The sequence below is a fragment of the Sardina pilchardus genome, chromosome 13 (assembly GCF_963854185.1).
Source record: "Sardina pilchardus chromosome 13, fSarPil1.1, whole genome shotgun sequence".
NCBI classification, from domain to species: domain Eukaryota; kingdom Metazoa; phylum Chordata; class Actinopteri; order Clupeiformes; family Clupeidae; genus Sardina; species Sardina pilchardus.
The window spans coordinates 705,252-727,746 of NC_085006.1; the positions used below are offsets into that span (position 1 = coordinate 705,252).

Genomic DNA, 22,495 nt, shown 5'->3' on the forward strand with positions numbered 1-22,495 from the left:
CATTTGCATTATAATTTTGTAGCACTTTGAGATTGTCCATAATATAAAGTGCAATACAAATAAAATGTATTATTATTATTATTAAGTAATGCAGACTCTGTACTATGAAGTGGTCTAAAACCAGATTGAACCCAGATAGCAAAACCACTCTGGCGTGGATCTGGCCAACACCTATCATGCGATCCGCCCCGGATCCGTCTCACGGACACGGTCCAGCGTCCAAACGCACAGCGGGCCGATAGTGGGCAGGATTCGTTTTATGGCTCTGCCCCGGAGATGGGTCGGCGCTGGCCCATTCCCGTACCAAAACAGTAAAACTACACTGGGGTGGATCTGGCCCACACTTACCGTTCCATCCGCATCTGATCCGTTTAACGGACACGGCCCAGCGTCCAAACGCACATCGGCCACGAAGTGGTCAGGCTCCGTTGCACGGCTCTGAACTGGAACTGGACCAGCGCTGGCCCAGTCCCGTATAGATACGGCATGGAACCGCGTACCGGATCGATGCCAGCTATGCCTTATTTTCGGCATTTATAGTTAGGCTACATGATGTTTAGTCTATGATGTGTTTGGGCTACCTTATATTTAATTACCGTACAGTCAGAAGCAACAATCATAGGCTTACATCCGCATAAAGTAGCCTACACATTTAACAATCTAACTCGCTTGGTGTCTTTAAACAAGGCTAAGAAAATTACCCAGCGACTAACATAGTCCAATACCCCAATAACCATAATCAGAATCGAAGAAAATGTTTACTTTTTTTTCCAAAAAAACTTTATTCAAAACATGATGATCATCAATGAATCTAGCTTGCTCCTTCACACTGGCGTTTGCGACGTCCCCCCTTCTCGGTCATGCGCCAGCACATTGGTGATGTCGGTATCCGTTGCCTGGGCTGTCAATGGACACTTGCGTACCGCTCCTATGGAAAAAGATAATACGTTATATTAGTGAGCTACTAATTATATGGGCAGGCTCGCACTGGTGCACCTGCCGCTGCTTGGGTGGAAGGAGTTTTCATTGTAGACTTTACCAAACTGTAGCCGTTTTCAGACAGACGTGTATTTCCACAATGTCCACGGTATGTACGGTAGTTGCTGTGATGTCTGAATTCATATATCCGTATACTATCTACTTTCCTGTAGCTGACCTGGTAATTTCGCCGTAATGTTGCCGCCACAACTGTCCTGTGAATCCAGTCACGGAAACATTCAAAGGCTAGTGAAAACGACACTCTTCCGCGGTCAGGCATTAACAGCGCGGCCGCATTTGACAGAAATTCACAGAAATTCTAAAGAAGACGTGAACAACAGGTGGCCGTATACATTCCGCATATCATGTCTGAATGGCCCAATTTCTCTCTCTCTCTCTCTCTCGTGCACACTCAATGGACACCCGCCCCTCGACAATCCAAATAAAACATTAACAATCGTGAAAACAATGATGCATAGAAGACGACTATCTGAATTAGCATATTATAAAATCCGGTTAGCAAGCGGCGCACACTTGATTAAAACTCTTGCATTCAAGTTGACTAATCATCTCAATACCAATGTTTTCAACTCAAAAGACTCAAAAGCGCCTCTCTCAAGGACACAAGTATTACTCTACTTTTAAACTTAAACACACATGGGGAAACTGAACAGTCCAACCAGTAGACTATGACAAGCTAGCCAACTATGTTACTTTGTTTACAATATTTTGAGGCTTCAACCAGACAGCTGAATTAAAGAGGTGGAGTTATAATGTGAATATAATCTGCATGAAGTGTGCGGTCATGAATATCAGACATTTCAGCAAGTAGAATATATATACATATAGGCGATATATATTTTTTATGTTGAATGTATCTCAATTCATCCTTACCTAGAGACAGCAGTTGCAGAGGCCTGTAGTTATTTCTCTTCTGAAATAAAAAAATATGTGCATTCCATTAGCTTTTGAGGCATAAGGTGGATTTTTATTACAACAGACAAAGGGATTCATGTATGTTGACATGTACCTTCAATTCATCCTGAACTGATAACACCACTTACAAAGGCATATCATATGGTTATTTGTATTATTAATGTGTGGACCAAAAGTCAAATAGATCAAATGTAAAACTGTATAGCTTACTTTGTGTGGGTGGCAGGACAGGATGAGCTAGGGTAGACCCCCAAACCAGACCCACTTGTGACTTGTGACAATGACCTGTAACACAGATACATGAATATGCATTACTTTCATCATCAGAAAGAAATAGCCAAATATTTATCAATACCAATATAACACCCCATTAAAAAATAGCATTATTTTGGGATCCAGGGAATATTTTCATTTTAGCTTCCCTTCCCATATATTCTAAACATTGAAAACAGTCTGGTCTATGACAAGGCAAAGCAAAGATACACATCAAGTCAACTACTGCCTCTTCTATATTGCCCCTTTTCAGTCAAATCTTAATCCAAGAAACGTTCAACATCATTAAATGAACTTGTAGACAGCAGTATTTCTGCATAAAACAAATGGCTTCGGGATTTGTGCCCTTACACTTTATAAAAGTTAGGGAGGAATCTCTACTATTCAGTCTAAAAAGTCACTTGGAAACAAGACTTTTTAGATTGAATAGTAGGCCAGTTAGCGGGTTTCTCACTAACGTGTACAAAATATAAGGGCACGAATCCCGAAGCTTTGATCCTTACCTGGAAACAGCAGTTACAGAGGCCTGTAGTTATTTCTCTTCTGAAATAATAAAAAAAATATGTACATTTCATTAGAGAGCTTTTGAGGTATAAGGTGGGTTTTTATTTCAGCAGACAAAGGCAGTCATGTATTTTGACATGTGCCTTCAATTCATCCTGAACTGGTAACACCACTTACAAAGGCATATGGTTATTTGTGTTATTTATGTGTGGACCGAAAGTCAAATAGATCAAATGTAAAACTGTATAGCTTACTTTACTTGGGTGGCGGGACAGGATGAGCAAGGGTAGACCCCCAAACCAGACTGGAGCCACTTGTGAATGACCTGTAATACAGATACATAAATATGCATTACTTTCATCATCAGAAAGAAATAGCCAAATATTTATCAATACCAATATCAGACCCCATTCTAAACATTGAAAACAGTCTGGTCTGTGACAAGGCAAAGCAAGGATATACATCAAGTCAACTAACTGCCTCTTCTATAATGTCCCTTTTCAGTCAAATCTTACTCCAAGAAACTTTCAACATCATTAAATGAACTTGTAGACGGCAGTATTTCTGCATAAAACAAATGGCTTCGGAATGTGTGCCCTTACTTAATAAAAGTTAGGGAGGAATCTCTACTATTTAGATTGAATAGTAGGCCAGTTAGTTGGTTTCTCACTAACGTGTACAAAATATAAGGGCATGAATCCCGAAGCTGTTTTGTTCCTGCCTTCTACGAGTTCAAAAAGTGTCAACAATGTCTGAGCATGAGGGTGACAGGGCGCATAGCTTCTGCCTAATTAGTTTACGTTTTGGAACCAGCCGCTAACGTCGTTCATAATTTAAAATCAGCATTTCAAATCAGGACAGGTAAACAATGTGAAATCAGCCTCCCTCCCAGCATGAAATGAGGTTTAAACACATACGAAATAGCCTAAGTTTTCTCTCGGGAGAAAAGACTCCAACATCTAAGCTTTCATAACGTTAGCTGCTAACAAAAAACTATTATGTTTGTGTAGCAGCTAGCTAACAACTTTAAGTTATCGTTGGTCAACAAGCTAGCCTGCTAATGCTAGCTCACGCAAGGCAACTTTTGTTGTTCACGGGCAAACACATAAGGTTACCGTCAAATCAAGTTGCGCTCATTTTAAATTCAGTATTGAGTTAATTATACATTTTTTAAAAAGTGAATAAAGTTGGACAGGACTAAGTGAGCTAAATTTACACGTTAGCAGCTAGCTGGTATGTAAATGTGAGCTACCATCAGCCGGCCATTATAGCACATTTTCGGATTACATCAGCAAACAAAGCTAGATAAGTAGGTAACTTGTGTTATGGAAGTACGTTTTCACTGGATAGACTAGGTAATTGCATAAATAAAGCATATAGGAGCATACTTACAGTGAGCCTTCAGACGCCACCGTTTTGTCTCACACTCGGCAGCATACCCAGGGGGCAAAGGGGGTTTTACAGACATGGGCTGCTGTAAAAGGTTGTCATGCAAAAATAAAATCTAGGATGTCCCAGGATCACAACCTGGGTGGCCAACCCGGTCAATAAGCTGCTGTTTGTGTGTTATCGCCCTTTTTATGCCCCATTATAAGTCTATGGATGAATAAATTATGGGGTGAATAGGGTAAAAATTTTAACAAATAGATATCCCTACAAAAATTCCTCAGATGATTATTTACATTAAGGCAATACTTTTTTGTATTGCAAGTTTTTTAAAAAATATCATGTACAAGTATGTAAATGAGGCATCATACACTTAAATGTACGCAATAGCCAAATTATCAATGTTTGGCCTGTACCTTATGGGTAAATACAGTAAGAAACAGCCTAGGCTGAGCCTAACCTATATATTTTCTAGGATCTTACACCCTGTAGATATGATTTAATATGTGCTATGACGAGTCTCACCTTCTTCCACAACATTGGACAATGCATCTCTCTATAGTATTTGCATTGTATTGTAATGCATTGATTCTCAATGAACACCCATGTAGCTTTAGGTTAGTGTAACCCAAAATTGTCCCATGTTGACATTAATTTTTATATTCAGCATAGCCAGATCTTTCACAAAAAGTTTGTTGGGTTGATAGAGGTGCACTTTAAGCCCCCCAAGTCCAAGGCTATAAATGTATGCACATTTTGCATATTTCATTAGATAATGGTTCATCTACATGAATGTATAAAGTATTTCAGAAAACTTGCAATACAAAAAAGTATTATCTTACAGTGAGTAATCATCTGAGGAATTTTTGTGGGAATATCTATTTGTTAAAATTTTTACCCTATTCACCCCATAATATATTCGTCCATAGACTTATAATGGGGCATAAAGAGGGTGATAAAACACAAACAGCAGCTTATTGACTGGGTTGGCCACCCAGGTTGTGATCCTAGGACACCCTAGATTTTATTTTTGTATGACAACCTTTTACAGCAGCCCATGTCTGATTTCCCTAAAATAGGGGGTTTTGCCCCCTGGGTAGCACTCCATCAGCGAGAAAACTGATGAAATAAACCGTTAGGGCGCGTTCGGTGTTCGCATCCGTACAGGGTCCGTCGCGGACCCGGTGAATGAAGGCGCGCTGGCGAGGCGGATCGGGTCCGGTGCCCGTAGCCAAAACGGAGGTAAACTGTCAGGCGGATGTGGCCTTATATGGACCTTATATGCTGTATATATTTTTAAGGATGTATTCTATTCGTAAAGCAGTTGTCTAGTTGTCAATAGTCCAGGTAGGCGTGCGATCAGCAAGCAGGTGGCCTTTTCATGGAAAATTGCTGCCCAAACAAACCAACAACAACAACAATAACAACAACAAAAACTTTCCTTGCACCCCCCAAAAATGTTAGCTGGATATGATTTTGAAATCATATCTAGGGTGATTTTTTACCAGATTATCTGGAAATAAACGAGGATCAGTTATAAGTTTTGTTTGTAAGCTATTTGGCTGTGATTGGCCTCGTTGAATAGTTTGAAGGTGGTCTAGGTCCGTATTACAGATGTGGGCCACATCAGTGAACTGTCTTTGAGGAAGCTTTGGTTCCGATGTGGTAAGTGGATCTGGGCCAGATCTGCTGATCGTAAGAAAAACAGCACTGCAGTTAAAGCTGAAAAGTCTAACCGGCCCAGATCTGGTCCTTAGCCAGAAACCGTGTGTAAGCTACGTCCGGATCTAGAGGCTTTTATGCGGGTCCGGCCCAAAGGGGTTTGCTATCTGGGAAACTTGTCGAGGATATTAGAAGTATTTAAATAGGAAGAGACCTGAGACAGAACAACTTTTTCTAAGATCTTTGATAGAAAGGGCAATTTAGATATGGGCCTATAATTTTTCAAATCAATAGGATCAAGGCTAGGGTTTTTTCAGGAGAGGTTGTACAATAGCGTGTTTAAAGCCAGAGGGTACCACTCCATTAGCCAGAGCTAATGGAGTGGTACCATACAGAGAGGCAAATATTTATTGCTCAGGTAGAAGCTAACAAAGGTGTTTTTAATTTAAGAAATATACTACAAAGAAATTCTGGAAAGATTTTTCAATTTTTGTTTTCCTTTTTAAGGGATACAGGGATTTTAAAAATAATTTAATTTTAGGTAAACTGCAACTCCTGTTCCACACTCCAGTCCAGCGGTGGCGGTAATACACCAAGTAGTTGTCAACCGCCAAATAAATAAATAAGAAGAAGAAGAAGAAGAAGAAGAAGAAGAATTCCATTCCAGTCCAGCCAGTGGCAGTAATGTGTATTATAGCTGGTTTCCCAACCGCCAAGAAATCCCCAAGTAAAAGAAAGATCTGTCGGCGCTAATACAAACATAATTGAATGGCAGTCGAGTCTTTGAACTTCCTAAAACATCATTTGTTGGAGTGTATCGATACTTTTTTGTTGTTGGACAGAAATGAAGTAAGTGTCACAAGGCCTCACAATGATTGCTTTTAGCGCAATTGTTATATTGTAGCGATTTATCTAGTTTATGCTAGGGATGGAGCACTGTCCGAACATTAGCTAACTGAAGCTCTCAAGTTTTTAGCTCAGCTAAGAATGGGCTACATGTAGCCTACATTTGTGTGCGCGCAACCAAAATGCAGACAAGGAAAATATCATGGTAGTTGGAAGCGGTGGAAAGAGTTAAAACCATAAGTCCCTATAGTGCACCAGTAGCCTAACGTCTGCATGTTAAACTGTTTTTTTTTTTGGCCGCATAGTATTAGGCCTATTATGTGTAGTCATTCACAAATTATAACAAGTTAAAAGTGACAACAACCCGGGGCACATCCTAAAACGCTTAACGTGAAAAACGCTTAACGTGAAAAAGCTTAACGTAGCTAATGTCAGATAACAGCGAGCAATCAGCATCAAACTTCTCTTGGACATATCTAGCCATCTCCCACCTCTGTGAAAATCAAAGCCGAAATCCCATTTTTGTAGGCACAGTAGACATTTGCTATGTTAAGCCTTTTCCTATATGCCTATGACTTAATGGATGAATAGCTTAATGTGGACATCTTCGAATCAGGACTTCGGTTTTCAGTTTTTGACAGCTGTCTGTGTTGGTAAAAGGTAGGCTAATGTCTGAGCTGAATTTGGTGACGAGTGATGGATGTTTTCTGACATTAAACTTAAGCTATAGACGCAAATGGGGAAAAGGCTTAATAAAGTGCGTGTGTTAACTTAAAACTTTTATTATTATTTATTGGATAATGGTTAGATAACCCAGTGAAGATATAATTACCATTAAAAGTATTACTATAATTGCAATACAGTAACATTTATAGCCATTTCTGTCAAAATCACATTTTAAAAACACAGCTGAGTTATGATGTCAGAAGAGTGAGTCCTGCCACGAAAGTTCTATTTTGTATTATGCAATATGGAGAGTTTTGAGTCTGAGGAGATCCAAAATCGCTCTCAAAACTCTATAATGGCCCCCAGCCATACAATTTTGAGCATCCCAGACATGAGAGGGATGAGGGACCAAACACAAATATTAATAATTCCCATTAAGGAATATGAATATCTGGTGTGAAGAAAACCATGTGCTGGTGGAGTCAGTTGTCTTGGTAAGTAGCCTAACTTGGGCAAAGAACGATAGTTACTTTTTTCAAAGTCTCACTCAACTGTTAATAAAGCCAACTCAAAAGTTCAGACACTTTAAAATAGCAAACATGAAGATTAATTTTGAGGCATAACTTGCGAAATAGGCCTAGCCTATCATCTAGCCAATGTCGCAAAATGCGCCTTCTCAAAACACCTTGAAAGTAGCCTACAGCTAATTTAGCCAATCGTCCTCCCTCATAACATTCACCTGACCTTCCTTATCAGGGTGTCCGCAGGGTCTTAAAAAGTCTAAAAAAGTCTAAAATTACACATTTTCAATTTTAGGCCTAAAAAAGTCTAAAATATAGAGATATTTTGCACTGTAAGTCTAAAATTGAGTTTGGGTAATTTAAGACCTACGTTTCAATGCAAAATATCGACAAAGGACTAATGTTTTTTTTTGTTTTGTTTTGCGTCCTTTTCCACGCTGTTAATCTGTATGCAATGCGGGCTAGAATTGCGAAACATTATTGGCTAATTCTTGTAATTGACACTTCTCTGGGCCAATCGAAGTCTTAACACTTGCTTCAGAATCTTGAACACAGCGCCAAGTTGACGTTTGGATAAGACACCTGGCTACCGCTCGAGTCATTTTTGTCAGGGACGACACCACGTTCGGTTCACAAATATGAACGTAGAGGTAAAGCGGCCCCTTCTAAGTGCATTTATTTCTTGGACCGAACGCCGTGGAGTCCATTATCCCACTTATTCAACTGTTACCATTTGATTTGTGTTCATTTCCTGTTATGATGTAAACATTTAAACAGAGACGGTGTAACTAGACAATCTTTGGTTTAAATCGTTAAAAATATGTTGTCTTGTTAGTAGAACTAGGCTACTTTCCACCACATATCAACTTATTTCTAAAGTTCTATCTCTTTTCTATGAACCTTTAGCTTTGAAACATATGCCATCCAACTAGCTAAAATCAACCACCGTCATGTGCGACAATGTTATGTTCTGAACGTCTACAGCCTGGATGCAACGTTCATTTAAACTTCACAATGAGTTTGCCAAATTACGGCCAACAACTTGGATCTAGGTCATAGGTGTGCAAATAACGTTTAATGCACCCTCTGTAGAACGCAGGACGCGCATTGATTTGCATTGAGCTCAATGACCATCAAACAGATTAATAGGCTAACTGGAAAAAAACACCATGCATAGCTATGGTGAAGAAGAGTATGTGATGATGTGGGGCTATTTTAATTCCTAAGCTAAGGCCAAGGGAACTTTATCAGGATGCATAGTATCCTGGATCCATGAAATAGCTGGCCTTTAAAAATAAAAACATAGGCATATAAAAAGAAATCCTCCTGCACCTATGGGAATTGACATCATGGTGCTACATGAGTGATGACCGATTGTGGGAGAGGGAGAAAAAGGAGTTATCATAGCCTACATTATCGTTATGATTGATCATTTTTATGTAGGCATTGCCAGCCCATGGTCTCAGCTGTAGAGAACTTGTGCAGAGAAGCGTATGGGTTCTGGGCCCTATTGACCATACCCTCTGCCAGACAAACATGCCCTGATTTTGAGGCATGGTATGAACCCCCTTTGTTCTCAAGATTGCCTACCAAACTTCAGACAGGAATGATCCTACAGACTAGCAGTCATCAGTATGCTTACACATTCACAATATTTTTTTGGTATTCATCAGTTTCATTATCATCAGAGCAGTAGTCTAGTGAACAAATCAAATTAATTCTGCAACAGCATATAATAAAAAATAATCCAGCTGTCCATATCTAGTTTAATTGTTACATCCCTATCCGTGGCAATACCACTACACAGCATACAGACAGGTACGTTGGGCCTATGGCATTCTGGGGAGGCACATCCGGAGGCCCTCATTCTTGCTTCAGCCATCAGAAAACATTTTCAAGCAGTTTCAAGAAGGTGGAATGTACAAATGTTTTAATTGGTCTCATTTTGGTGAAGATCAATAATAGCAATAATAATAATAATAATAATAATAAATCATTCTGATCACAAGCTGTCATATTGTGTGAAAGTAGCAAGGGGGCTACTAAGGGGACTACTTGTCCTGACTTAAACAAACAGAAAATAAGCTATACTGGCTGGCAGTCAGGAAACAAAAATGTGTACAGAAGTTAAAAACACAATACACAGAAAACATGAATTATATTTAAAGAAAATGTGTTTATTGACTGAAGATTGCAATATGAAGAGCAAAATCAAGAGCATTTATTTTACAATACATGTGGGGTTCAAGCTCCTCAAGGATGGAAGCTTACCTATGAAGGAAGGTTGATGCAAATGCACTCACCTGACATACCCAAACTTGACTAGGTCATGGATCATTACTATAAATATAAAGGTCAATTTAAAAAATAAAAAAAAATGGTATGCATCCTAGAGCTGGTGGAAATGGGGAGATTATCAGAAGGCTGAATTAACCAAGACAGTAACTGTAAATACAAATATTTATGAAATCATACTTTATACAATATATTACACTTGTGTTACACATAACGCCACATTCACACCAGATACGTGATGTATGTTCCGGCACAGCTGATATGTGTAGGCCTACGTGTGTCCATCTGTCCATCTAAACCTAGCAGATGATGGGGTGTAAATGACGTTTATGTCTGTAAAATAGTTTGATCACCAAGGGGAAATTCAAGAAAGAAGGATAGGTGAGAGATTACTCTGCACATTTAGGACATCCTTGTCTTTCTCTTTATTCAGAGGCTACCCATCTTCCATATTCATGCCATCATCATAGTCCATGGGGTCATATGGTTGCCAATGTCCTGCAGTTGGCTGCTTCCACCAGTTGTGCCATCTAAAATAACAGAAGCAAAAAGGTTCTTTAGTTTCATTATATGTCACTTACACATAATCTTAAACACCATCACACTTTTCACTAAAAGTGTTATCAGTGCCTGCTTTATTAGCATTCTGGATTGAATGCAGTAACAGGTTTGCTGATCTGATATTTTTTCTAAAGGGGGAAAAAAAACCCCCTTTTCTTTAGAAGGCTACTTTTACCATGTTTGCATGCCTACATCTCTGCTTCTGCACTAGTTGGTCGCAGCATATATACAACGTTGCTCTTTCTCCTCTGACAAATTTTCATTATCGCAGCGTTTCTCTTTCTCCTCCCGGCATATTTTCATTATCTTAGCTACTTCAGCTGCGCTGATTGAAACCACTTGATAGCTGGATAGCTAATACGTTAATCATGGTGGTAGGAGAGTTTAGATTCCCCACGTGTTTTCTAAGTTTGCAACCTATATGTAAACAATGTTGGGAAATACGTTTCATAATCCATTGGGACTGAAGGAGCAAACAATCAGCATAATGATCCTAACTATGCAAATGTGCACTAGACGTACTTGCTTCTGTTGCTATTAGCGAGCTGTACGTGCCAATTTCAACAGCCAGGCGTGTTATGACATTAGATGAGGGATCTTACCATAACTTCAGTGATTAGTTTGCTCACCTCGATTAACAGTGAGAGAGTTGCAATTTCGTTGTTGTGGTCCCTGATGCCACCGATGCTACCAAGTGAACCGATTGCACGAGCAAAACACACACCCATAAAGGCCCATTCATGCTCAACGTGTGGCTATTTACGTCCGTATTTTGTATGTACGTTCTACCCGGTGATGTCTTCATACCTCCGTCCGTATTCTATGTGTGAATGCATAGCGCCCCCATTTTTTCGCGTGGTATTCCTGTGGTAGTGTTCGGTATTGCAACATTTCATCCGTTTCATCCGTAATCATAAGCCCCTCAATTTCGTGTCAAAGTACGGACGAAATCAACGGAAAGAACGTTTGAAACACTCCACACGAATCCGTATCCGTATTTTACGTTGAGCATGAATGGGCCTTAAACTGCTAGTTAGGTTAGCTCACAAGCAAGATGGCTACAGCAGCCTACAAACAATTAGCCTACTATTGAAATTGTGCTACATATTTCGACGGAATAACAGGTTTATTTGACCATAAAATACCGATTAGCTGCTCGACAAAAAGGATGCACGGGAGTTCATTTTATGGAGACAACGCAACGCAAGCGACATATTAGCTAGTTTCTGTAAAGCCTAAATGACAAGCAACATCATTCAAACAAAATATTTTAAGTGTCGGTCTTGTTCTTGGCTGACATATAGTAACCCCACAAGAATGACTGAAAATCATGCATTTAGCCTATAAGTGTCTCTGATTTAGCCTACTAAAGATTACAGTGTGCTAAAATATCATGAAGTGATAACATCACCAGTCTGAACACACATGTGGCATAGCACACACGGTGCTACCGGCAAAAATAACTTAGATTAAAATAACTTCAAAATAATACGTTTTAAAAATTATTATGAAGTAATAACATGGATAACAACTAATAACCTCATAAAATACTTACCCAATCTCTGTTGATCCCGCATTTTCTCCTTCAGACGACGTGAAGGTGAATGTGATGCGCTATTGTGCTTCTTGCTGCTTTTCCTTCAGCTGAAGAAGACCTCAACTCTCGATTCACACAAATCCCTTAACCAATCATACCACTGGAAAGCTTATGATTTGACTTTTATGAGGAAGTTTTCAATGATAAAATTAGTTGGGTCATGGCGGAGTTGTTTGACTGACAGGTAGGCCTAACAGCTGTAAGCCTGAGCAACCCGCCATTTCTCTCAGGGACCTGCAGGCGTCACTCTTATGACGTCAACCGATTCGTTTGGGGGGTAGGGGGAGTTTTCAGTGAGTGCTGAAAATAACGAACTTTTTCATCTTATTTTCTGCCTTTAGGTATCGACAAACATTCAAAACAATACATCGACTTGTCAAACATGTATTTCCCCTATATATTTTGTGTTAATCATAATTATAAATTTAACTTGGCGCATGGGCTTTAATGTACACTGCGTCCATAATATTGGGATTTCCGTTTTGAGTTTTTGACAGCTGTCAGTGTTGGTAAAAAGCATTGTCTGAACTGAATTTGGTGACGATTGGTATATGTTTTCGGACAGTAATATACGTTAAGCCTTTTCTCTATAATGGGCGCCTATGTAGAGAAAAAAGTTTTATGTCGACTGTGCCTACAAAAATGGAATTTCGGCTTTGATTTTCCCAGAGGTGGGAGATGGTAGGGCTAGAGATGTCCAAGAGAAGTTTGATGCTGATTGCTCGCTGTTATCTGACATTAAGATACATTAACACTAGAAGCGCCGCGCCGTTCTGACCCACGTATACCTAGAAGCGCCGCGCCCTGGTCATTTGACCGCTTTGACGACCTACTAGAAGTGCCGTGCTGGTGTGAACTACTTAAAGCGCGGCGAGGCGGTCAAAAGACCGCTGAGTCCTTAGACTGGGAGGCTGTTACTTACACAAAATGATCGCTAGATGGCGCTTCGTGCACGAATCAAATCGTTTGGTCATAAATTCAGTTTGCACTAAGCCATGTATCATTCGTGTCAGACCGTGTTGTTGATAGTCTGTGGTTGTTTCATTATGACATACAGCATGTTCGAGTTATCTGTTCATTTATTTGTGTTGATTTGTGTTGTTTGAGGTAAAAACCTTGAACAAACCTTAAGCAAACTTGACTTTCAACTAAAATGCTCTAAAAGTGAATGGGTGGCTACTTCCAATTCACTCCCCAAATTCACTTCTATTCATTTAATAGGTAGCCTATATGTTTGCGCCGCCGAAAATGAACAAAGAACAAAGAGCCTAACAGTCTGGTTTCAATTACACAGTAGCTAGGATTTCAGGCCGCATTTTACAGGCTACCGTGGCTACTTTCTAAAACAATTTTTATTCATTTAGGGAGAAGCATCTTATAGGGTCTAGCTACATCGGAGGGAGGGAGATAGAGAGCTATGCTGAGCACAAAGATATTCTCCGTTTTGTGAATGTGTATGATATGTTTGCGATGTCTGCTGAAAAAAAGCTATAGGGCTATTGTTTCTACAATTTAAGCTAACATCTATATCGTCATTTTAACAGAGCAGTAGAGGAGAATTGTAGCTCACTGGTTAGAGCTTTGGACTCATATCCAAAGGGTTGCTGGTTCAATCCCCGACCTGTTCATGGCGGAAGTTCTTTTAAGCAAGGCATCAATAAATACAGGCTATATTCTATTCTATTTTTTTCTATTCACAGAACTACACGCACGCTGGCGAATTCGAACATTCTGAAACACGAATATGCGATGAAACATGATTGCGCATTCTTCCACGAGTTGCCTAAGTAGCCAGCCTACAGCATAGCCTACGCAGGGGACAGAGAGAGGCGGTGGGGGTGGGGAGGCAGTTAATTGTCCTCAATGCTGCGGTGATGTCTGTAGTAGCCTAGCCTAGACGAGTGTATGGGGGAGGGGAATGATCGGTTTCAAATAGGCTATGTTTGCAATGGATAACGTGTTATGTATAGACCCCGAAGCCATTTGCTTTGAGAATAAAGGCTGGCTGATGAAGTAGTTGGCTGGCTAGCTGGCTCAGCCAAAACCTACATGAGGCTGCAGCCGCCAAAGTTTTCATGACTGATAATGGCTTTAGTTGCCACTTAATGTCTACAGATGTCTATATTGTACTAGATCTCAACACACAATGTTATTGTATTGTTTTGGACAACGTTCTGCACGTTTCACTTCAATGTTGCTATGCATGCGTTGTGAACAGCGCAGCAATCTCTGGAAAGGAAACGGTGGAAGTCGCAGTAGCCTAATAGCCTATTGCGTTCAATGTTGTAAATCCGTCTGCTCCAGAATATTTGGTTCATATCATCAATCTTTGGTTTTGGTGTTTGTGCAACCGGGCCCTGAAGATTTAACAAAAGTCTGACTAGCCCTACGTAGGAATTAGGAAAGTATGTAAGGCGAGATCAAGATTAGGCTACGTTGTTTGCTTCTTTCCCCCATGTCATTTTGTCGTCAACTCACTTTGAGTCCTGTGTATCGTAGCAACGAGCACAATGCTGATGTGGTGTGTCCAGTGGGAAAATCTCATGTAGGCTTAGTTTCTAGGCTCGTTTATTTTTCGCGTGTCTCTATGATATAATTATTTTTAGATGCAAAAAGTCTAACTGGCTTAGTCAAAGTTTGTCAGATGGCGGCTCAATTTGGCTCAGAAAATTATTGGCTGGCGAAATTATTTTTCGTTAATGGTAGCCTTAACAGCTTTGTGATTCATCCGTTTATTTCAGATAGTTTGCTATTAAAAACCATTAACAAAAAATAATTGTTCGTCGACGTTGAAAAACGGTCAGAGAATTCAGTCAATATAAGCTACTAAATATCGCTCGTACCTAGTTGCGAACCCGGGTCTCCTGCGTAACAGCCGAGCGAGTTAACGTTGCGCCACTTAATATACTCTACTTCATCCACATGGAAATAGGTATTTGAAGCGATCTCAGTTTGTCCAGCAAATATGTAAGAAAATGCAAATACATTAGTCTGAGCTTTAAAAGATGGCCTAAAAATAGAAGATAAGATACAACTATGAATGTACGTAGGCATACGCGCCCTACGTACATAAATAGGCTTCGACGAATTTCAGCTGAAAAATTTTTTTACACACGTAGGCCTGCCTAATAGAACGTCGCAACGTTTTCAAAACAAACTCACATTTTACCACTGTAAATCGCCTCCATAGACTATGCCATGTAAATGAAAAATAGTTATTAAAATAAATCACATATATAATGCATATTGCACAAACTATAGCCTATGTTTTATGGTAAAATATTATTCTCATGCCCGACTGACAGGAAACCCTTGCGACATCTGCTGTGAGAAAAGAGAATAGCAGCCTGGACAAACATGGCCGAACGCGAGACAACATAGTGTTGTCACATAAGTGAGCGCAAAATAGCTCTAAACTAGCTTGTACCGGTGTGCTTTTGATCATGTAAAAATTCTGGGTGACAAAACACGCGTATTTAGGAAAAGTCGTGAGCGTAGTGTCCTGGAATTTAATCGAGTGAGAAGATTATTTTTTTTTGCAATCACTGCGGTCAAATGACCGCAGCCCGGCTGTTCTAGGTATATCTAGGTCAAACCTACACGGCGCTTCTAGTAATACGCGTCAGCGGGCAAATGACCGGCGATTGACGCTTCTAGTGTTAAGCGTTTTCCTTCCCATAGACGCCTATGTAAACACAAAAGCTTAGCGCAGTCTACGTCCATAATATTGGGGTTTCGGTTATGATATTTTGTGAGGTCGTAGTGTGTATGACAAGTGATGTTCATGACAAGTTTGGGGATGATCGATCGTTGTTTTCGAACATTAAGCTACGTTAAGCTTTTTCACGTTAAGCGTTTTAAAATGTGCCACTTAAGGCCTTGCAAGTTGCACACCAAGTTCGATTTTTCGGACGAAATATTCACACGCAAGAAATTACGCAAGATATTAAACACATGTATTCTAACCCAGGGGCCAAAGGGGATTAACCAGACTGCTGTAAAAAAAGGTTGTCATACAAAAAAGAAATCTGTGATGTTTGAGGATCACAACCTGGGTGGCCAACCCGGGCAACAAGCTGCTCGAAACGTACAATTAGGGCCAAACAATGCTACCTAAATTCTGCAAATAACTCCCCGGAATCACCAAATAATGCTATAAAGATTTAATGTATTCATAGGTATGCAAAAGCATTCCATTGTAATCGATAGGAATTTATTCCCTTTATTGTTGCTAAAATAAACAAAATACTAGGGCTGTCCACGACCAAGGATTTCGTTGGTCGACCAGAGGCTGTCATTTACTCCGAGTAATCGATTAATCGCCCCCCCCCCCCCCCCCCCCCCAAAAAAAAAAAAAATGTTTTTTTTTTTTTTTAATGCCCAGCTTTTTTTTTTATTTTTTTTTTTATTATTATTATTTTTAATGCCCGGCTGCCAGTAGCCTATCTATGCGCATTTACCACTAACCTCGTGACTGACTGATAAAATGTTTTCTGATTCTGATCTAGCATACATATCTGATATAGCTGATATAGCAAAATCGTTATGCATTGACGGTCATTAGGCTATGCGTGACGCCTGCGATACTTATGACAGGATAGTCAGCAGACGCCTACAGTTAGTTTAAGCTAATATCAACGTATGTATGAAGGCTACTACCCTTGTTGACACTTTTAGTGCAAATCCGCTAACTAGACGAGCGTCAGATTTTCTTTGGCTGGGATAAACTTCTCCCCTAACGCTGATTGTGCATGTAACGTTAATGTTGTGCCCACATACATTGTCAGAAAGGTTCTGCTTCAATCATGATACACACATTTATTCTGACACTTTAGATTTTTTATATTTCAATAGAAATACATTATCTGACAATGTAAACAAATATGCTGCTAGGCCGTTAAGAGTTAGCTATCCGCTAGTAAGACTATCGACAAAAATCAGCTGATGTCGGACAGAATGTCGGACTTGACAGCAGAATTCTCCCACAATACAGGGGGGCGTAATTAGAACGCTCCTGGCGAAAGGTCAATTGACAGCTTAGTTCTTCTCTCAGACGGAGAGTGAAAAAACCCGACGTCAGTGACATTATGACAAGCGCACAGCAGACAAGCGCACAGCAGGACCATAATCCTAAACCTGTCCCCTTTACACGGGCAAATGATTTCAGATTTTGAAATTCTGAATGTGTCACAAAAATAATCAGAAAAGACAGACGAACTTTGAACATTCTGAATATTTATTTAAAGTAGGCCTACGTGCCACACGCCTCCTGTTCATGATGATGCAATGCAACATAGCTAGGCTAGCAGGCAACGCTACTTACAGTATTGAGGTGGTAATGCATGTTCGTCGTGGACGAGTGATAGGCAAATGATTTACTGCAAAGTTTGCAAATAATCCTCTTTGGGTCATCTTTGTCCTTTTGGAAATGTTCCCATATTTTAGATAGTCTTCCAGACATGGTCAAATAAGTGGATGCCTTCTGTTCTTGTCGTGTCACGTCTTCCTTGTCACAACGACTCACGCCCTTCAAATTAAAAGTTGACGCATTTTTTTTCCTACGACCAATCGACCAACGGAATTCGGTCGAATAAATTTTTTTTTGGTCGACCATCGATTGATCGATTATTTGCGGACAGCCCTACAAAATACCATGTGAATTCTATGTTAAAGGGATAATCCGGAGTGAAATGCACTTTAGATCAATTTTTCGGACTATTGGGAGTACATACGTTGAGTTGACACCAAAATCATGTCATTCGGATGTATTTTGAGAAAGTTCGAGTTCACCGTTTTTAGCCAAAACTCGTTAGCTTGGAAGTGAACCGGGCATGTCCTATCGCTAGAGATGCACCGATCGATCGGCTGGTGACCGGAATCGGCCGATTTTCACGTGATCGGCCATGACCGGCGACCGGCCGGTCAGTCAGAGACATGCCGATTTTATGCCGGTCAAATGCACTCGCACGGACTTGTAACAACATCACTTAGCTGAGTTAGCAAAGTTTGATGAAGCTAGCAAAGGCCAACAGTCAGGGCTGGATAAAGCTCTAATACTGAGTTTTTCTATGCAGCGAACGCTGTGCTTTGCCATATTGCGTGGAATTTACTAAGCTGTCACTTCAGGTTACAGCGCTCATCTCCGCCCGTCTTTGCCGCTAATTGCGTGCCCACAGCTGAACCACACGCGCTGTCAACAAGCAGCGACATAGTCTAGGAGTAGTTATACTGCACTTAAGGCGAGACACGGCAGGAATAAACATTTTGCTCCGGTTTGCCACCTTAGAATGTATTCTTTCACACTACTACAACAACAAAGTCCGATTTTCACATTTAGAGGCTTAATTTCATTACCTTTTGTCTACCGCGACCGTGATACAAAACATATCATGTGTGGTGTCGTTGGAAAGCTGTGTTTCTCCTGCATGACGTTATGGCATCCAAATATGGACACTTCCTTTGTATCCGCAAGCAATCGCGGAAGTTCAAAGAAGAGTGTAGACTGAGAATTGCATGTCATTGGCTGTGTTTCAAGGCTGTTTTCTCAAAATTAGTTTTTTTTTGCAATTTTCCAACATCTCAAGCCTATGTAGCACCTACAGTCATGGTTGAAATTGTTGGCACCCCATGCTAAAGTTGACTAAAAAGAGGAATATAAAATCATCTTTTGGAAATTGATTTTAATGGCTTAAGTAATAAAATTAGGAAAAATCTAACCTTTAAGGACACACCAATTTTCTTTGTGAATGAATAATGTATCATAAATAAATAAATGTTTTTCCCAAAATACTGGGGTCAAAAATATTGGCACCCCTATGTAACCCTATGGGAATTTAACACATAGGGTTAGGCAGTTTTTTATTTTTAAAGGCCACTTATTTCATGGATCCAGGATACTATGCGTCCTGATAAAGTTCCCTTGGTCTTTAGAACTAAAATTGACCCACATCATCACACACCCTTCACCATACCTAGAGATAGGCATGGTGTTTTGTTCAGTTTTGTTCAGTTAGCCTATTAGCTTGTTTGATTTGCATTGAGTTCAATGAGCATCAAACAGGCTAATAGGCTAACTGAAGAAAACTTTCGGAACATTCTCGTTTGATGCGAAAATGAGCTCCTGGCCAATAATGATTTTGTAGGGATCCATTGATGTCACAATAGAATGACGAGCTGGAAAGGTTGAGGTAGGGATGTCACGAGAACCGATACTTGCGATACCTCTCGATTCCAAAATGAAAAAACACCGGCGATGCCCATTTTTTTGAAGCACCGTAAGCACCGACGCCAGCATAAGCATCGGTGCTGCGACTCTTCCGGAACTGATGGGGGCAATACAGTGTTTCCCACACATAGACTAATTTGTGGCGATGCGCCACATATTCAGCACCGGCCGCCACATATGGTTTCGTTACTTTTTTATTTATTTATCTATTTTTCAACTATTAGCTATTGAAAAACACGCAACATTCGTTAAGCTGAATTTCCTTTCCCTGCTCTCCCTCTCTGTCACTCACGCGTCTGTCTCTCATGCACACACACACACACACACACACACACACACACACACACAGCCTCTCCCCTCCCCTCCGTGCACACAGCGTCTGTCTCCATGAAAACCAACCAGATCATTCCCCGAAGCGTGGTCGTACCTGACGCTGCCCGGGTGGAAGCATATAGTCAAAGTCTTTTTAAGTAAGTGTCTCTGATATAGTTCTTCCACAACTTTTGTAGACTATACGTGCAACTTTACCAAACAGTATAAGTAAGCTCATTCTCCTTGGCCCGCTCTCGTGCGTGCTCCACGACATGGACATTTAATCCAAATAAAACATTCACAATCGTGAACGCAATGACGCATCGAAGACGGCTAGCTAAATTGCTGTTTAAAATCCGGTTAGCATCATTAGCAGGCTATGCTGCAGACATTTCATTAAAACTTGCATTCAAGTTGACTGACCATCTCAATAACAATGTTTTTCAACTCCAAGACTTAAAAGGGCCTGTCCCAAGGAGAAAAAGTAGCTTACCTTGAAACTTAAACACATGTGGGGAAACTGAACAGTCCAACCAGTAGAGTATGATAAGATTAGCCTGCTACTTTGTTTACAATATTTTGAGGCTTCAACCAGACGGCTGAATTTAAGAGGTGGAGTTGTAATATGAATAGTAGGCTATAATCTGCATAAAGTTTGCTGTTATATGATGATCAGAAATTTCAGTAAATAGAATGTATAAATAGTTACAGAATGTGTGTGTGTTTCAGATAAAGACTTTGCATCTTGTAAAAAAAAATCATTCACATTATATGAAAGCAGAGCGATAAAAAGGCGATGCAAGTTGTTGGTTTTTATACAGTAGGCTACTATCCATTAGAAAAGGGATTGAATTAATTATGTGTAAGCCTATGTGATATGCTCGCAATTGGATACTGTTATGCACTGTATGATATAGAAATTATATTTCAGTATTCTGCAAATATTTCAATACAGAAATTCATTAAGTACATGATTTTAGAAAATCCTTTTTTTTTAACGATAGTATCGAATTTGGCATCGAGAATCGTGTAATTTCACTGGTATTGGCACCGACTACTGATTTTTTGGTATCGTGACACCCCTAGGTTGAGGATAGTACCATGTCACTGTTTTTGCACAATGAACATGTTGCACAAACTTGTAATGGTTAAGTCAAACTGCGAACAGTCTTCCATCCTACAACGTCTGAGCTGCCAATGAATAATAATTTTCATTATATTAATGGCCAAACATTGCTTCCCAGATAATGTGATTTTTGTTTTTTACGCTATAAGTTTCAAGGGCTTAAAATAATATGAAAACATAGGATTTGAGCAGAAACTGGCCTTAGGTTTGGGACCCATTCTTGATAAGTATAAATGTAAAAGTATTAGGGCTGGGACAACGCATCGACTTAACCGATTAGTTCGACGCAAAAAATACGTCGGTTCAAAATATGTGAATCGACACGTCGTCAAAATCAAAACAAGGTGGGCGGCAACGTGAGTGACTCCTCAGAATTTCAAAAGTGCAAGGCACTGCAGCACGCACTCGTTCCTCTACTGCGTTTCTCTAACTATGGGCCGCGGACGGAGCTGCACCGGTCCGCAATGTAGAGAGACTGCTGGTCTGTGAGGCGTGGAGTGAAATTAGGCTCGGTGCTTCACCTGATAATTTGCTGCGCAATTGATGAAGCAACCGCGGCCCGACAGAAAAAGAAAACAAAAGTTTCAGCAATCAGGAGGAAATACTTGCTAATTCGATGTGAATAAACATACAGCAACACAATTAAGTGTTGGTTAAGCGTTCATTGAATGCATGCATGTGCGTGTTTGCGCGACAGAAACTGAAACTGATCGATAACGTTGGTGGCAAGTTCCGTTCAACCTGCTGTTTAATTATTTAACGACATTTAATAGAACAACGTGGATTCTTGATACAGAGCAGAGTATAGTTCAGTCAAATTTATATGGTCAAAAGATTGTAGCCTTAGTCTTTCATCTAAAAATCTCCAGATCAGTGATTTATGCCTATCTGCTCGGTCATAATATAGACTAAAGTTGGTACGTGTTTCCTGAATCCTTACATTCAGAGATTCAAATGGAATTTCATTAAAAAGCATGTAAATTTTGTCTCCATTTGCCTACCAGAGTTTGATGCTTGCATGAGGGAAACATCCCAAAACAATAGCACCCATATTATTGCTGTTGTTTTCAGAAGTACTGTATTTATCATGCAACCATGCAAAAGCTATTGTAATTATACTGTATCTTACATTACTAAAGCAGGTCTCTGATTTTTTCACAAACTTTTTGTGAACAATGTTAGCATTTAAAACATTGACTGCTTTGAAGTGAAAGTAGGCTACACTTAATACAGCATAATAATAATTATAATAATGATCATCATAATGATGATTTGATGGGGGTATACAGTATGTGTAGGTGGGCCCTATGGCCCCAAAGTCCCAAAGACTTAAAATAAGCCTACTTAACTTGTCATTTTATTGATGACAGTTGGGATCTTGTCTAGGGCTGGGACAACGCATCGACTTAACCGATTAGTTCGACGCAAAAAATACGTCGGTTCAAAATATGTGAATCGACACGTCGTCAAAATCAAAACAAGGTGGGCGGCAACGTGAGTGACTCCTCAGAATTTCAAAAGTGCAAGGCACTGCAGCACGCACTCGTTCCTCTACTGCGTTTCTCTAACTATGGGCCGCGGACGGAGCTGCACCGGTCCGCAATGTA

The 22,495-nt window shown here is 40.1% G+C and overlaps 1 protein-coding gene and 1 long non-coding RNA gene across 2 annotated transcripts in view; one reads left to right on the forward strand and one right to left on the reverse strand.

The window, feature by feature from the left end:
* Nucleotides 1-757: 757 nt before the first annotated feature.
* On the reverse strand, nucleotides 758-4,166 carry LOC134100179 (uncharacterized). Its single transcript, XR_009941224.1, has 6 exons — nucleotides 4,084-4,166; nucleotides 2,946-3,016; nucleotides 2,691-2,730; nucleotides 2,125-2,199; nucleotides 1,873-1,912; nucleotides 758-928 (listed from the first exon to the last, which is right to left on the reverse strand). It is a non-coding gene; the product is annotated as an uncharacterized LOC134100179 (long non-coding RNA).
* A 2,271-nt stretch (nucleotides 4,167-6,437) lies between these two features.
* ercc2 (excision repair cross-complementation group 2) overlaps nucleotides 6,438-22,495 on the forward strand; it is a 121,382-nt gene continuing 105,324 nt past the window's right edge. The window contains exon 1 of the mRNA XM_062552363.1: nucleotides 6,438-6,588. Within this exon, the coding sequence (XP_062408347.1) occupies nucleotides 6,584-6,588 (5 nt within the window). The 5' untranslated portion in view covers nucleotides 6,438-6,583. The remainder of the gene's footprint in view (nucleotides 6,589-22,495) is intronic.